Source organism: Passer montanus, unplaced genomic scaffold (genome assembly GCF_014805655.1).
Source record: "Passer montanus isolate IOZ18808 unplaced genomic scaffold, ASM1480565v1 scaffold90, whole genome shotgun sequence".
NCBI classification, from domain to species: domain Eukaryota; kingdom Metazoa; phylum Chordata; class Aves; order Passeriformes; family Passeridae; genus Passer; species Passer montanus.
In genome coordinates this window covers 2,007,091-2,025,181 of record NW_024374368.1, presented here as the reverse complement: position 1 = coordinate 2,025,181, position 18,091 = coordinate 2,007,091, and the positions used below count along the sequence as shown (strand labels likewise).

The 18,091-nt window shown below is 35.1% G+C and overlaps 1 protein-coding gene across 1 annotated transcript in view; it reads left to right on the top strand.

Annotated features, from left to right (window-relative positions):
- The window catches only part of MMP16 (matrix metallopeptidase 16), a 173,264-nt gene that overhangs the window by 115,870 nt on the left and 39,303 nt on the right, over positions 1-18,091 (top strand). Inside the window, exons 5-6 of the mRNA XM_039695642.1 lie at positions 4,117-4,278; positions 7,209-7,426. Coding sequence (XP_039551576.1) covers positions 4,117-4,278; positions 7,209-7,426 — 380 coding nt within the window. The remainder of the gene's footprint in view (positions 1-4,116; positions 4,279-7,208; positions 7,427-18,091) is intronic.

Sequence of the window (18,091 nt, the reverse complement as noted above, 5' to 3'; positions counted from 1 at the left end):
CATTCTATTCCAAATCTCCATGCTAATGGGGTACACAAGAATAGAGACACACAAGTTTTGGACTTGTGAAATATATTTTCCAATATTTTTCTACTACTCTGTGGGTATACAACAAGATGCAACTGAGTCTATGACAATGACTACACACCATTGTATATCCTCAGTGGCAGCATTTGCTTTAAAAACCATTGTAGTCACATGCATTTTAACTCTGTTATGACTTGTTGAAGTTTGTGATGGTACTTCATTTTGCCATGTGGACTGAAATATGTCCTACTTGGATAACATGTACTGAAATACAAAATTATTTGGGACTTTCTCCTTCAACGGTGCCAAATGAAAATGTAAAAACTCCCCAGTATTGATAGGATAACAGTATTGATAGGCTAGCCTGAATATGAATGCTCACTTGTTTTTATGCTTCTTCAGCTCATTCTGAGCACTGACCAAGGAATTGAAGGTGGACTACCATTGACCTTGCAGTCACAAATACACTTCTGTGCAGCCTTGAGGAAAAGAGCAAGACTTACAGAAGGTTGTCCTTCTGCATTCTCAGGAGCTTTTTACAGTAACTTTGAGGTACTCAGGGCAAGTCTCTTCCCTAAAGCAAAGCAGTACTGAATAATTCTTGCCTAATTAGAGAAATATAATCGTATGCAAAGCAAAAAGGATGGAAACTCAGATAGTAATAAGGCCCTACCTGTACTGGACTCAGACGGCTCCTCTTGGGCTGGTTTAAACCTGAGTTTCAATTGCACTAAGTTATTTGGGTCAGTTCAAATTCAGGATGCCCTGGAGACAATCATGACTCTTGATGGAAATTGTTATGAATAATGGGGCTATTTGGCTATGAGTAGAAAATATGTTCCCTGTTAAATCACTGTCACCTCAGGCAAGAATATTATTCTCCCAGTTCTTTCCTGCGACCTTCTCCCTTCCCCCGTATTCATTTGTTCTGCCTTTGCCACACTTAATGGCTCTCCTGATGGCTACAGGTTGCATTGCATGAGGTGGAAATAACTAAATCCAGAGGGACAGTCAGACACTGAATGGAATGTTTGGGGATTTTTGTTGGTTTGTTGGTTGGTTTGGGGTATTTGTTTTGTTTTGGTTTGGTTTTTTTGGTTTTTTTTGTTTGTTTTTTGTTTTTATTATTAATAATAATAATAATAATAATAATAATAATAATAATAATAATAATAATCTCCCCTATCCAAAAGATAAAAGGAGAAACATCCAGATCCTGCATAATATCAGTTTTCTGACATGATCCCACTGTCACTTAGTACTACTTTAGAAGTGCTGTACCATATGCTCATTATCTTGGATTCTGGAAAGATGATATGCCAGTATCTGAAAGTCGGATTTTATTTATTTCCCTGTTACTATGTATTTCACCTCTTTCCGATCAACATGGAACAAAATATAGAAATTGCTGGAAATCTGTAAGGGGACTCAATAAGGACTGATAACCAATGGATGTATTGATTCTTCATGTATTGCATAAATGTCATAAAATAGAAGTAGTAGACTCTTCCAAGACTGTTGATTAACTGCAGTTTCTTGAAATTTTAGAAATTATAACTTGTTAACTTCCCAGACTTCCTGCCTCAAACAGTAGAAGTAAAACATGTGGAAAACTGTTTCATGTACTGACATTAACAAGCCTAATGATTGTGTTAGAATAAATACTCTTATTTCAAAAATATCTGAAAATAAGTCAGTACCTAAAATGTGGCCAACTTGTTAGTGCATTTTTTATTATAAGATTTAGTTAATATTCTTAATTATGATGAAGGAATAATGGGTATAGGAAAGAAATTTTATTTCAGAAGGTCTGAAAAGAAAAATAATGTTGCTTCTTAAATATTCAAGTTAATATAAGAGAAAGAAATTTTGCATTCTAATAAGCCGAGTTTAGAACTTTCATGAACCTCAGGGAAGAATTGAAAAATAATGTGAGACTTTTCATCATAGTATGAAAGCTGTAGTACAGTAACATGCTCTTCTCTTCTGTCTTTCCATCTTAAACCTATGATTATTTAAAATTACATTAATTATTCCATTATAAGTGCAGAATGAAAACCTTTACATGCTGGTGTTAGCTACAGAAGCTATGGATTATTCATATGAGATGATGTCAAGATCAACTTTGTCTGCATATAGAAGGCCAGATTCAGATACCAAGACTATTTGTCATCAGGACAGTCAGGCTTATCAAACCTGTTGAAACAACACACTGAGATTCTGCTTTGCTGTAAAAAAAGCTGCATCCAAGAAAAATATTGTCATAAAACATTTTGTCTGGAAACCACATAATTATAAATGATAGGATAAACTTCTCATTTCCAAAAGCACATTATGTCATATTAATTCTTGAAGGATGTGATTTTTTGCACAGTTATATTGAATAGAAGATCAAGAACATTTAGTTGTCATATTTTCAAATTAAGAACCAGAAGTTATGAGGAGACTCTGTGAACTAAGCATATAGTTTTACTTTTGTCTATTTTCATGATTTCATTCAAACATTTATTTTACAGACATCAGCATGGCTTCATATATCATGAAGGCATTTAGTGTTTCCTCTTTCATATGTACTTTGGATAAAATTTATTTTATTGTGTCAACAAGAGGAAATGCTTGAGAAATTGAAATACTGTCAACTATGTCCTTGAAGTTCTGCAATGTATATACGTGCAATTTTGTTGCTGATGCAACTTACTATTATTACTACTAACATTTTAAAAATACTTCCAGATCAAGTTCCAGCAGTGGAAAATAACTGTCTGTCTCTAAAGAATCTACAGTTTATAGGATAAGAGCTAAGGTTGAGCATGTGTTTCGTATTCCTAACCAATATATGACTATTAGGCCAGAGCACAAGCCCCTCATTTATACTTTCAACAACAAACTACTTACTATAGGTGACACCAGTTTCACATGAGTTCAGCGTTTAAAAATTAGATGGTCAGCATAAGCTGCTGATCTAGAGTACTCTCTGGTCAGCAGGACAGTATCACGTTTCGGGAGGATGGTTCTTCCCATCCCTAGGTAGTGGAATGGACTGTGTTCTGTATGTGACCCTTTTCAGACAACTGGAATCTTTCTCCTGATCTAAACCACTTTTCCAAAGTCTCATTTTGTGACAGGTTAAGTACAACGGAACCTGTATGAAAGACTCATAGAAGGATATGCAGAACAAAATCTAAGATGAGCAAAAATAGACAAAATAGAGGTCCAGCTCTGAAACCTTTTTTTTAGAAAAGATCCCATTGGCTTTGATTTGTGTTTGCTTGAGAAGAGTGGCATATTCTATTGCCAAATCTTCCACTTGTGTCTAATATTCTGTAAAAAAAAAAATTAAATATACTTTGAGAAGAGAATAACAAAAACATTGAACTGGTCTATAACATGAGTGCATGGTTTTGGGGTTTTTATTTAGTCCTACAAAAATTAAAAAGCTCTAAAATTTAAATAGAAAACTACAGTTATTACAAGGAATTGCACAGGGGAGTATATTAGGACATCTATTTTCCTCATTAGGATTTCAGTTACAGTGATTCAGAAATGGACAACATCTACATATAATCAGTAGGGATCTGATTACAAGTGTTTGAATGACTAAGTTCTCTGTGGGGTTTATCCTAAATAGGTGGTCGTCAGTTTGTGAAATTTACCAAACAAAGCCAAGATATTTTTCTATTGAAACTATGTCTGTATGAAAGAATTTTTAGCTGGGTTCATGGCAACATCAAGTCATAAATTGCATGAAAGCCTAGAGAGCTCTGACACTTGAATCCTACATTTACCATGTGTATCAATTAAAAAAGGTTTATGTTTGTGATGATTGTGAGAGTATCATATAGTATAGTATAGTATAGCATAGTGGTTTCCTTGTTAGGAAAAAAAAGAAAAAAGAGAGAGAAAAATGCCTTTTCTGCCACATTATCCTTGATATCCTTGATATCCTTGGTGATCCATTAATTACTACTCATTACCTTGTGAAACTTAAATGCAGTGAAAACATCTTACAAGTCCAGAATCGTCTATGTGTGTTATTTTTTTACTAGCTTTGTGGATTCAAAGATCCTTTTCTTTTCCTTCTCTTCACAGGAAACGATCTCTTTCTAGTTGCAGTGCATGAACTCGGACATGCTCTGGGCTTGGAGCACTCTAATGATCCCACTGCAATCATGGCTCCATTTTACCAATATATGGAAACTGACAACTTCAAACTACCTAATGATGATTTACAGGGCATCCAGAAGATATACGGTATGTCATGTTCTCATCAGACAACACAAGCTTTTTGGTTTAGAATAACTTTGAGGTGCTCCTGGCCATATCACCTCTCCAAAGGGTTCCTTAGTGTGGACTTGACTAGTTGTTATGCCAGAGTCTCTGTGAGTAAAACATCCAAAGATTTTGAGGGCACTATTACTCTGTTTCTCACTGTTCAAAACTTATATTCAAATCTGCACTCATCTGGAATAGTAATTTGAAATGTCTTAAAAATCCATAAAGAAAATTCACTCAAAAATATTGCAAACCATGAAAATATTAAGAAATGCAGGTCTGTAACTATAATGAGATTATTTACACAGGCGTCCAAGCTCATGTAACTGGATGAAGTCTTTGTTTCTTGGTTTATCAGTTATAATATAGAAAATTTCCTTCAAAATCTGAGGTCCTGTAAATACCCTTTCTTATATATCACAAATTGTTCTCAAAATGGTGTTATAGACGCTACAGAGGGTAAAGAAGAGACTACTTCTTTAAAATATGTTCATTTAGGTTTTTATGGCCTGATATAAAATACATATGATGCCAATAAAGTCTGCATTAAATAAGGCAACTAATTTTTTTTTTTTAATTCAAAACAGTAACATAGTTGTGATTTTGGGGTGAATGTAATACTAATTCCCATATTACTATCCCTTAAACTTCCAAAGACATAGCTTTAGTTTTGGTTTTAATGACTTTGGTTTTGTTGGTATATGTTAAATAGTATTTTTTTTTCTTTAAAGATTTATTTGATCTTTAGAATTGTAAAATCTGTTGTATCTCCATGTTAATGCTCTCTATCCAGTGCATATAATTTGATATTGCCTTGGTTAATATTCCTTAATTAAATCTGAACTGGATTAAATTCTGTACTTCCAGTTTTTCCTGTTTAAAATTTGTCGTCTTTATGTTGATTATTGTGAGGGCCATTCTTTCTTTATCTTTCCTAGCAGAAAGGACAACTATGATCATGTAGATTTACTGTACTGCTAACTAGAAATCTGCAGACTGGTGTAATAGTAACAATAATTTTAAAACATCATATTCACAAGCACAGATAGATATTGTCGTAAAGCATAAATAGCAATTTCAGAATGATTGGCTGATCAAGTTTTGTTTGGTTTTTTTTTCCTGGTTAGCTGGAAGGAAGATTGTTTCTCATGACCTCATAAGTTGGTAGTCTAGACTTAAGGGCTAGACAAGAATATTTTGCTGAAAAATAGCTGCTAAGCTCGAACAGCTGTGGGCTATACATTAGGAGAAATGTGTTGCCCCTGGGAAGTAATATCTGACATCACCACCAAGTGGCATAAAAAAACTTTGATTTGGAGTTAAAAACTTTCCAACACAAGCTACTGCAAACTGATTCCTTTGCTCCCTTTAAAATAAAGATGTGATCTGAAATCATATGCCTCAATAAAAATGTCACACCTATTAAAATAATTACTTTGGTCTGCAGTATTCCTTGAAATACTCTTATTAACTGTAAATTATAAATGTCACAAGTCTTAAAATTGTGAATGAAATAAATGCCTTATTAAATGGCATGAAAACCATTTGGCAAGTTTAAGATTTCCGTACATAATCCATCTTTTTTTTAATACAGTATGTGGTTTTTCATAAAATTCTCAGAAATTCAAATGTCATTTTTGCAGTTTTAGAGTTGCCTTAATATTCCAAAGTGTTTCTGAAGGTGGTCATACAAACAGTATTTATTTTTTTATGTCAAAGTGTATTATCTTTTTAAATTATTTGGAGAGAGGCCTAAATAGAGTGAGCAAAAATTAAAACATTCGTCTTGTTTCCAGACGTGTAACTATAAGTGAAGCTTCTTATCTTTTTGTATGTGAGAAATAAATGTTGCTGATATGTGTAGAGAGGGGCAGGCATTTTCAGTACACTCATTTCAAGTCATTCAGTATGCCATTAAGGTTATGATCAGTATCTCCCTGGGGTGGCCTGATGACTTGCAGGTAGAGAAACTATGAGAGGAATAGTAATTTCATAAAACTCCGTATGTTTTGAAAAATAATATATTTGAAAGAAGAAAAATGTTTTGAGACTGCTCTACAGAGTTTTAGTTTTTCACTTGAAGAAAATATGTAAATCATGGCAGGGGAGTGATGGGGTATGTGTGTTGTATACATGTCTAGAATTTGAGGTCCACTTTTAGGAGCTGCTGTACATACCAAGGGACATTGGAAAGAGCAGGGATTGTCCTGTCTCTAATGAATATGACATCACTTGATCTAAAAATTTTGTCAGTAGTAAGTAGCAAGTATGCTACGCATGTGCCTGTGTGAATTGATGACTATAGATTAAAAATATATGTTGAAAATCTATTGACTGATGATGATCTTATAAGAAACAAGATCTTTTTTCATTTTTTTTGTATGAGAGAAAATGATTCTGTTATGAGAGCTCTTATTCAGTTGGTAAAAAATTAGCTTTGAGCTATTAGGCCTAAGCATCCTTTGAAGGTTTTATTGGAATGTTGCTCCAAAAAGGAAGATTTTGGATAATGAAAACTAATTATTTTCCTTGGTTTTTTTTAGTCATTCTTTATACCCTTTATAACCACTGCCTGGTTGATAACTGAACAGGCTCCCCAGGGAAGTGGTCACAGCACCAGCCTGATTGAGTTCAAGAGGCACTTGGACAATGGTCTCAGGCACATGGTGAGGCTTTTGGGGTGTCCTGGGCAGGGACAAGAGCTGGACTCAGTGATTCTAATGGGTTCCTTGCAACTCAGCATATTCTGTGATTCTCTGATTCAATGATTTAATAACATCAGAAAGGTATGTTAGGTCACTTATTCAATCCCCTTTCACTGTCAGGTTTGTGCAGCTTACAGCTGGTTTTGTTGTGCATGTTTCCTTTATTGGGTTTGTATATTACATCCAGCTGCTGTATTTTTCAAGGTCCACCTGACAGGATACCTCCACCAACAAGACCTCTGCCCACAGTGCCCCCACATCGTTCAGTCCCTCCAGCAGACCCACGGAAGAATGACAGGCAACCTAAACCTCCCCGGCCGCCCACGGGTGACAAACCTTCCTATCCCGGAGCCAAGCCTAACATCTGTGATGGGAACTTCAACACTCTGGCTATTCTTCGCCGGGAAATGTTTGTTTTTAAGGTAGGAGGCTGTGAATTTTTCAGTGTTACATCAAATGTCTACATTTCTCTTTTTTTTTATAAAGCAAACTCTCATTCGTCATGAGTCTACATTCCCAGCCTGCTCACAGTTAGAAAGTTCAAGAAAAAAATTAAAAAATAAACATACACATGGCTTAAACATCTAGCAGGGGACTGCTGTAATGTTCTATTTTAAGAAAATACTCGTGTCAGCAGAAACTGTAATGCCTCAAAATGTAAGGGTAAATAAATACTGCATGTTATGGAAAGATAAAAAGTGTAAATCAATTCATGAGTAATAGGGATGGTTTTGTTGGGAATACAGCCACATGCCAACCTACTGTGTTTTCAATACTTTTTTTTTTTCATGGAACTATAATTTTAACTTTACGATTAGATCTGTCATTTACAAAGGAAGTTTGTCATTGTGTTGTGGTTGCATTGAAACCACAATATCTTACTAAAGGTCTTTGCCACAAAATTCTTACAGCAAATGTGTAATTATTTATGTCCATTCATCTTGATCTGAGTTGAAAATGTGGTGTATATACAACAAATTGAAATAAACAAACTGAACTGAAAGGCAGTCTTTTAATAGAAGCACTTTGCTGAGACTCATGGACATCAAAGGTACCTTTAGAAGGATGATCTGCAGTATGGTTTCCAGAAGGCATTGAATGTTGAAGAAAAATTACAGAATCATTATTGCTCAGTCTCTTAAACCAATATGCTGTCAGGTAATGTTGTGCAAAAATTTCAGGAACAAGCAACAAGATAATCTGTTCTATTGAAGTAATAGTGTGTCACAGTTGCTCAAGCAATGGGAAGTATGAGATCTTTGTTTTGTAAATGTGTGATAGGATCCTTTTTATCTCCAGTACTATAGGTGGAGAAGAAGGGCCTTTCATGTGACTAGATAAGCATTTTCTCTTCAGCACTAGTGCAAGTGCAAGGGAAAGGCAATGTATTTGTCCCAAAATGTGAAGCTCCCTGTTAAATTTTGTTGTACTTTCTGATAGGACTCATTTCTCCCTTATGTGTTTTCTTTTTGTATAATCTATTTTACCATATAAATCTTATTAGCAATGCTACCCAGGTTTTCACTTTCTTTAGCATATCTAAAAGCCATATACAAATAGCTTTACATTAATTCATTCAAAATTATTGAGCTACCTTCACAATCCAATGGACAGGAAACATTTTTCCCATAAACAGCTAAGGATTTTTGCAGCCTAGGGCTGTCAGCCCATTCTATTTGAATAGATGGTATATGGTGAAACACTGGGAGGTCCTGAACCATCAGTCTTTTATGACTAAAACTCAAAGGTTGAGGAAGAACCTAATTTTCTAGCTTGACATTAAACAGGATATTAAAACACCTACTTCAATCTCATGCCATCCACCTCAAGAGCAATAGAACATATTCTCATTTAGTTTAGACATAAATCAATAAACTGAGAAATTCTGTTCCACTAATACAAAATTTCCTGTCTAGGCAAGCCTGTGTTTCTGGATAAAAATATTCACCATCATTAATAATCACTCTTATCTGGTCTGATTGAAAACAAATTAAGTTTTCTTCAAAAATGTTTACTGCTTACTGCCTAACAGCACATATTTATTATAAAGTTTGTATGCTTGCTAGTGTGCTGACTGCATTTAAGTTCCAAAAATAAAATAATTTCCATGATCATTCCAATGAGGAAATATGATAAAAGTCTCTCAGAGAAAAATGACCAGTAACAGAACGCTTCTGGATTTCATGTATACAGTCTGACTCCCCAAATGAAGTCACTGCAATCATAAAGGCAATGTGCTAGGCAGGGAAGTAAAAGGTCGCCTTTGTTGAGGTTAATTTCTTTAGTGTCCCGCAGTATCCCTTTTCTTCTCAGGATGCCCGAGAACATAACAAGGCATGCCTTGGGTTAGCGTGCTAAGCAATGGAATTTGCCTAAGTATAGGGATTTTGACTTTGTAGAATGAGTGTCTTTGAATGCTTGACTTAGTGAGCCTTAAGTCTCTTGTTTGTACATTAATTTTCTTGTGAAGATTTTTGTCTGCTAAAGGATTTTTATTAACTGTTTGAGATTTTTTGAGGGGGTAGCAGGGGGTGATGTATAGGGAGGACTATAAAAAGGGCAGAAAAGGGGAAGAGTTAGAAAAGTCAACTTTGTGGAATAGTGGGGTGTGGGACAGGTTGTAAGGAAAAGCTCAGCATGTCTGAATGTAGCAGAAAAAGGGCAGGAATTAGTTCTTAGGAGGTGTAAACAGAAATAGGGATTGAACACAGGGAAATCATCCAGCAGAGAAGGAAACCAAGCTGGAAGTTCTGTGATGTGTCACAACAAAAATAATCAAACCTCTTTTCCCTTGCTCCTTAATGATAGTGCAAGGGAATACTGGGAGGGCATGAATGATGGGCTGGGAGCCAAGTACAGAAAGGTGGAGAACAGGGGATTGATGACAGTACTGTACCAGGTGGAAACAATTAAAGAAGAATTATGACCTTCATTGGAAGAATTATTGCTGGATAGTTCCCAGATGAGTTAAATGAATACAGTTGGAGCCTAATCAAATTAAATCCTTTTCTTTCTTTGTCTTTATCCAGAGGTCTGTAATTATTGTGTAGTTTTTTACAGATTATACTGCCTCCTGAATGGAATGTATGCCATGTACCAATTTCAAATTGAAAATAGTCAGGTGTTTTGTTTTGTTTTTTGGGTTTTTTTTTCTCATGGATAAGTGTCAAACTCAGGAGTTCAATTTGTTGAAATAATCCTTGAAATTGCTTGGGAACTAAGCCACAGAGTTGAAGAATTTAAGCACTTTTCAATAATTAAATTCTAATTGAAGTATAAAACTGAAGCATGAAATCTAACATGTTGAGATACACTGTGGATTTTCATAGTAGATGACAAACATTAATTTCAAGATTGTTTTCTCTTGGCTGTTGTGCTATTAGGTATACTTAAGAACATCAGAATATTAGAAACAATTTCTCTGTTCAGTCAAATTAATGAGCTTTGTCTGTGGTTTTAAGACTGTCTGCATTGTCAAATGGATATTAGTAAATAAAAGAGTAAAATTGAATATCACTAAATTCAAGGAGAAAATGCAATTTACACTTATCCATCCGTTTTTATTGTTTTGCCATCCCTTTTTATTGTTTTGCCTTCACAAAATAACAATCCTAGAGACACATGATAAAAGTTCTAGGGTCATAGAGATGAAAAACAGGGGAACTCTTCTTGATCTAACATAAATATTTAACACAAAAGTTAAGCAATCAACTTACTAAAGATTCTCCAATGATCACAAAAAAATTATAATTTTACAGATAAGATATTTTTAGTAGGAATTATTGGATTTTAAAGAAAAAGTAATTCTTTTACGCCAAATATACACATATCAATATCACTGACATATAAATGTATTGTCCCGAGAGGATTTATTCCAGAATGCTTTAAATTAGATGCCCTTAAAATGTCCCTGCCAGCTGTAAGGTTTGGGGACACAGTATGCTATGCAATGAAAATGTTTGTTGAAATCAATACATCGTAACTATTGGTTTCAGTTGTCACCAGCTGATAAGTCCTGCTGTTATTTGATTCATGCTTGAATTGCTATAAGAAACTATCAGGGCAGAAGAATTTCTATGCCAAAATTCACATGTGCCAAGTTTTTATTTTTGGATAGCTTCTTAGTTTCTGTATTTATACTCAGTACAATTACTATTTTGCTGTCACACTCATTTCCAATCTTTTCTTCTTCTGTTTAGTTAGAAGTCCCCTGGGACACAGAAAATGGCTGAAAATGGTGAAAAAGAAAGGTCTTCCTTTTCTGGGCAAGTTATGCAAAGTGGTATGACAGTGTCTGCCTTTAATGAAAATCTTCTCTGCCATTGTGTGTAGCAATATGTGGTATGCAACAATACTGTCTTATTAACATCTCCTGAGAGTACCTCCAGGGCTAGTGCATCATGAAAAGCAACCCCATTGTCTAAGGTCTGCAGAAAAAATCCATTAGTGAAAAAGTTTGTAGCATGTACTTCAACTTTTTTTTCCTTCGTCCTGTGCAATTCACACTTTGTTCCATGGCAACAAAATTACCTGTAGCTCTTCTTCATCAAACAGTGTGACTGCTGGCAATATCTTTTCCTTTACATTCTTTTCAGTCTCACAGATTTAAAAAAATCCTGCTTTTTTGAGCAAGTTGCATCTCAAAAAGTAAGCATATGTAGAATTTTTCCTTCGTAAGCATCAAATTAGAGGGACAAGTTACAGTTCTTTTTTTATGTGACACAGGTTTTTGTTTCACAGAAGAACATTTCACAGAGGTTGCACTGGTCCTTTGTTTAGTGCTTAATCCCTAGGAAACAAATAAATGGATCCTATATAATCTTTAATGGTTTTAGTTGTCTTGTTGGAAAAGTTAACTCTTTGGAGAACAGCACTTTATAATTACTCTTATATACTGTGGTGTTTGTAGAAATGTAATTTAAGTATTAGATAAAGAATTTTGTCCAGCAGACAAATAGCATTTACAGCTCAGAGAAATATCTTCCCAACACTGCAGATGGTTGAATATAGAACCAGTTTGAGGAAGGCCTTAACAGACTGTAGTAATTTCTCCAGAACTTGCAGAAATTTGTTTTCTGACTCTTGATCTCCTAAGAACCATTGTAAAAACATTTATGACATGCCAAACAAGCCAAGGCAATTAAGCTGTAATTACTCTTTGGCATTAGTTTAGACTGTGATTGCTTTCATACGTAACAGTATAGATTCCATTTAATATCCCTCTTAGAACTGTGTATTTATGTAGAGTATGCCATTAAACACAAAAGGAAAAAAAATCTGTTTCTTGATATGTGGTAAACACATGAGAAACTTTTAAAGCATTTCAGCATTGGTTATTTAATCTAATTACAAATCTGTGAGACAGAGGGAAAATACTACTAATAAAAGCAGAGGCAAAGAAATAGCTGTAGAATGAGATTTGATTTCACTGTATTTGAAAGCAGACTTTTTTCAGAGCTCTTGTGGTCTGTTTGTGTAGCTGGTTTTTGTTGTGTCATGCTGTGGGTGTCTGAGCTGTCAAATGCTGCCTGGGAAAGTTCAGCAGAGAATCCTGAGGAAGCAGACACTTTCTGATCTGAGAGGGAAAACTGCTTAACATCTTAGCTGTAAAAGACTTGGAACAGTAGTTCAGAAGTAGTTACGCCTGCAGAGAGCAGACTCCTTTTACCCTATTTTTTGTATCATGTTAGGAAGAACAGCTTGATGGAGTTTGCCAATTTTGAGCTAATCAGGGAAGGAGATCTGCTTTAATTCAGGTAATTCAGTTTATGTGTTGAAAATTAAGAGCAAAGTAGCAAAACCTCTGTGGGGATTTCAATGTATTATAATATACCAAGCTAACTGGAAATGTACAGCATGGTTGTTTTATGAAACAAAACCAAATTGTAGGAAGTCATAAGGATACATGCAGGGACATGCTGGGATGCTAAAAAGTCATAGCTTGTCTGTTTTTGATAATTGAATACTTTCACTGACAGATGTAAAAATATTCTCCAAATGTTACCTCAGCCTTTCAATCTGCTTCAAAGCTAGGAAAGGTTTCTAGTTAACACATTTCACAGGCTTAAAATGGGAAGTACAATCTGTTCCTTACAGTATGGAAAGTGGGTAGTATATTCCATCCAGCTGCAGAGCAATTTAGACAAGAATGTAATCACCTGGGTGATAATTGTACCAGAATAGTTCTGTTTAAAATCTTTCTACTATCTCTCTTTTTAAAAAGTTGTCATGAACTTTGTTACACAATTTGAAAGATGGCAGCCTAGTCATAGGAATACTTATTATCTAGCAGCTACACACATATCTGTATATATAAATGTAAATTTTATGTATAGAAAGTTCTAAAAAAATCCTAACTCTATTTTTAGGGCTACATTTACAAAGGTATCAATATAATTTATATACATCGTATTGAAACTTACAAGCGACTTGAACTGATTAATAGTCTGTACTATCTGCCTAGTAAAATTCCCATTAGTCATATAGTAGCCCATTAAGAAGTATAACCTTACCAGGATGTATGACTCAGTATCTTCCACAGGGCTTTTGATTTGTCAGGAGAGGGAGTACCGTTTTTTTCCAAAAGGCTATGTTTTCACTGGCACACAGTGTGGTGTAAAAGGATTTAATCAGTGGTAGAGCAGATGGTACTGAGTTTCTCTCATGTCCATCATATGTGCTTTGCTTTTAATTAGATACAGTTTGTCCTCTGAGGCCAAACAGTTGCACAATCCATGTGGATCCGATTTTTCAGAAGGGTAGCTGTATCTTAGACATTGGTGTCTTTGACTGTGGACCTCGTAAGAGTGTTTCATCTAATAGTGGGTGTTACTATCTTGCTAATATGTAATTGCTCACACCATCTTGTCCCAAATAAACCCTCACATGCAAAATATATTATTATATTATTATTTCTTCTCATACAACTTTTTGCATGACACAATTGTACCTGTTGGTTGACTACCTCCATACTACATGCTGCAATACAGTTGAGGAAGATGAGGTAGATGTAACAGCTGTGCTGAAGCATTGCCTTGAACTTGAACGCTAATATTCTGAATTTTATTTTCCCTGAGAGAAAAGAAAGACAGATGATTTTTTTTTAATTTCAGTTTAAACATGAGGAAAAATAATTGTCCCTTCTGTGACTTTTTGTAGCAACAGAAATATGAGCACTAAAAACTCATAGCCTCCCAAAATGTTTCTGTTGCTTATTTTCCCCACTTAACTCCAAAGGAAGTTTCAAGTATTTCTACATACTCCCCTAAAACCCCTAGAGGTCCTTTCCAACCTCAGCCATTCTGTGATTCAGTGAATGTGCTGAAATTTGACTGTTTCACCCACTCATTTCCCAATAGCATTTGCTCCATCTCCTTTGGAATATGACCGGCAGAGGCAATAGCTAGTGAGATTTGGTCAGGAGCCTGTGTGACTTCTTTATTCCAGCTCAGAAAAACAGACCAGGCAGAGGAGGATGGGGTGTGTGGAACCTGCTCACAAACATTAACAAGAAGTGCAGGGGAGGGAAGATCCACCCTTTCTGTCTGTGTGAGACAGATGCTCTGCTGCCTCCTTCCCTTGGGTCAGCTTTCAGGGGAATTCATCCTCCTTCCTAGGATCAGGCTCTGAGCTAAAATACTTTATTCAAAGGCTGACTTGGTCTTGTCTCTTTGAAACTCTCACCATCTCATGATGAGCCATTAATACCCACAAGGTGCACTCCCTACCCCAGAGAGTCCTCACAGATAAAAAGGAGCACTTCAGACTCTTCAAGGGTTTTCAGAGTTGCACAGTCTGAGTTTAACAGGAATACTGGAGTGAATTGTGTGAATTATTATACAAATGTGGCAGCAGGCTTTGGGATAGTGTTTAAAAATTGTGGGCAGTTAAATGTGAATCTAAACAAATTCTGATTTCTGATTTAGTTTAAATCTAATAAATACTGAAAATGTGATACAAAATATTTGCAAACCATTGGCCACAATTAAAAAAATTAGTCATTCTTTAGAAGCATTTGTTAAAATAGAGTGGAACTGGGGGAATCTGAAACTCTCTAGTATTGCTTTATCCGAAAGGACAGAGTGGGTCAAACTTTTATGTATTCTTAGGAAAGTACTTGTAAGTTGAATAAAAAAATAGAATTGCTACATTTTCTCACTCAAAAAAAAAAAAAAATCCTCCAACAAATGATAATGTGCTTATATGGTGTTATTTGTGCATTTAGAAATGCTATTTTTATTAGTTGTTGAAAATAATGGTTCCTTTTTTCCTGCCCATATGACAAAAGTTTGTTCTAAAATCTACTTGATCATTAAAAATTGTGTTTTCAATCACAAGTTTTACATGCTACCAAACGTAAGGAATATTGAACAATTATGGTTCTGCATGAAACTATTAAATAAGAGAAAGACATTAAAAGTACAGATAAACAAATGCATGTGAAAAGACTAATCTGGTAAATTTATTTCTTGTGCATAACTCAACAATAGGCAGAGAATCTCAGTGGGGAAAATAAATGCCCTCAGTGGACATTCACACTTGAAAAAGAACTAATGATATCAAATAAAGTGGAAAGATGTAATCCTGGGAATTTTCCTGCTCATATTACAGTATTTATTTCCTAAATTCAGAGAATCCTATGACCCTATTATGTTTTCACTTGTGATTTTATTACAGTAAACATGAATAATGAAAAGTTTTACCTGAATTCTAGTGTGTAAAAGGTATTTAGTTTTGTAGACGTTGCCTTTTTTCAGAGGCTTAGTGTTTGCATGTACTGATTAAAAATATTTCATTGGCAAAAGAATAGAAAAAAACATTATTGACAGAAAATAATTGCATAAACTCACAGCAAGGAATAATCTAAAATTACATGGAGGCATATCTTCAATTTAGTGCCACCAGCAAGTGTTATCTTGTAATATTAACAATACATTTTAACTGAGGCTACATCCTAATGGAACCAAAGGGAGTAATTGCAGAAACACTTCAAGCACAAGTCTTAATTAAAATTTCTTGTTGTATAAAATTGGGGCCTTTCAACTAATTTAGGTAAATGTTTTGGAAAACAATTTGAATGGCTTGTAATTTAAGCTTTTTCAAGCAGCAGTATTATTTGCTTAAACTTTCTTAATCTTCTTTTACATCCAAAGATTTCTATTCTACCAGTTTTTGTATATTTATAAATTTCTTTGATTATTTTTTATACCTTTCAAGCGGTTGAAGGTCCACAAGGTTTGTAAAAGTTTGGCAGGGTTTTAAATGCAGATAAATTAATCTCATTTGTTCCTCTGAATTAGCCATTTCCTATGCAAAACCCTGCACTAGTACACAATTGAAATCTTAAATAATGTAAAACACATGTATGTTTATTTTTTCAACAACCTAGTGAAACATTATTCACATTCTTGGCAATCTATTGAAAAATATTAAAAAATTATAACATATAATTACTTAAATGCTGCATTTCCTTCATTTTTATAAGTTATAGCTTGAATATTTACAAATGTTGCTTTCCTTGCCTATTGATCAAAAACTTGGCCCACTTGAAAGTAATGGTAAAAAACTCCAGTGACTATTACACACTGATGATTTCACTTGGTTTTAATTACCTTTGGTGTAATAAGGGACCATCTCTTATGAGTAGTACATATTAGGGAAAATCACAAAAGAAACAACAGATAAGCTTGTAATGCCAAGTGTATGAAATTAGAAATTGTTTTTCTCTACAAAATCAAATTTAATGATGCTGCATTTCCAGTCAATAAATCAAAATTTTGCAGCGACCATTTTAATTTACGATTTGACATATCTGTCTAAAGAAAATATCCTTACCAAGAAGAATAGGCTGTATTAGGTCAAAGGTTATACTTAATAACGGCAGAGTTCAAACAATTCCCATTCTCTATAAGATTGCACCAGTATTTCTCCTCAGTCTTATCACATTGTAGCCTTTGATTTTGTGTTCGAGTGATGTCTGGCCAGCCCTTTATAATAGCCACAGTCGTTTGCCGATTTAAATTGTACATTCCCAGCTTATCTGTAGTCAGATGTGGTTTATGGCATTACATATTCACTGTTAAAAATTCCTCCACTTTCTACAAGATCTAATGCCTGTATCTGAGTGACAGAGGCAGTGAGCAAAGACAATTGAATATCTATCATTTTCATATTTGTGTTGTCATGACAGATTTTATTGTTGGCTGCAGTTTTCTGGATGTTTCACTCTTAATGGCCTGTTTTGCTTATTGGCCATTGCTGTCAACCTCAAAGCTGAGACACTTTAGAAATGATCACTCTTCACCCACTGATTAGTGTGGGATCTTCTACAATCATTTTTCTAATCCTGCTACGTCCACCAGGAAGAACGTATACTTAGCCTTGCTCTATACCATTTGGAGTTAGATTTGGTACCCAGATTTTTTTTTCTTTTTTTGTTGTCAGCACAATATCAGAGAACACAAACATTAAAATGAGAACAAAAAGCATATATTAGCCTCTTATCTTGCAGCGGCTTGAATACAAAATAACCCTCACTCACTCACCTACAGGACATGAAGCACATTTTTCAAAGGGAAGAAAGGACTTTAGCACAGGAGCTACCAGGGTGCATTGACAGAACTGTAAACTAGATTGGAAGGGGAAAAGGGACAAAACCACCGATAAGCAATTGCAGTGATAAGCAGTAGGATGGCACGCCAAAACTTGACAAATTGCGTGCTAGTGAGAATCCTTGGAGCTGAAGCTGCCCAGAAATGTGGGGGACAATAAAAAGAGACTATAGTAAATGGGGTTACCTGAGGCTGGTGGCCAGTCACTAGTGGGGTTCACATGACTACATGTTAAGACCAGTTCTCTTGTACACTTTCACAAACAACTAGGATAGAGAACTTGAAGGGATGCTAAGTAAGTTTGCCAATGACACTGTATTGGGAGGAGCTGATTACTCCATTGAGGACTGAGAAGCCCTGCAGGTATGTCAACAAATTAGAAGGTTGGGCAATCACCAACCATATGAAGTTCAGCAAGGGAAAGGGCTGGATTCTGCACCTGGGACAGGGCAAACCAGGATGTACAGACAGATTTGG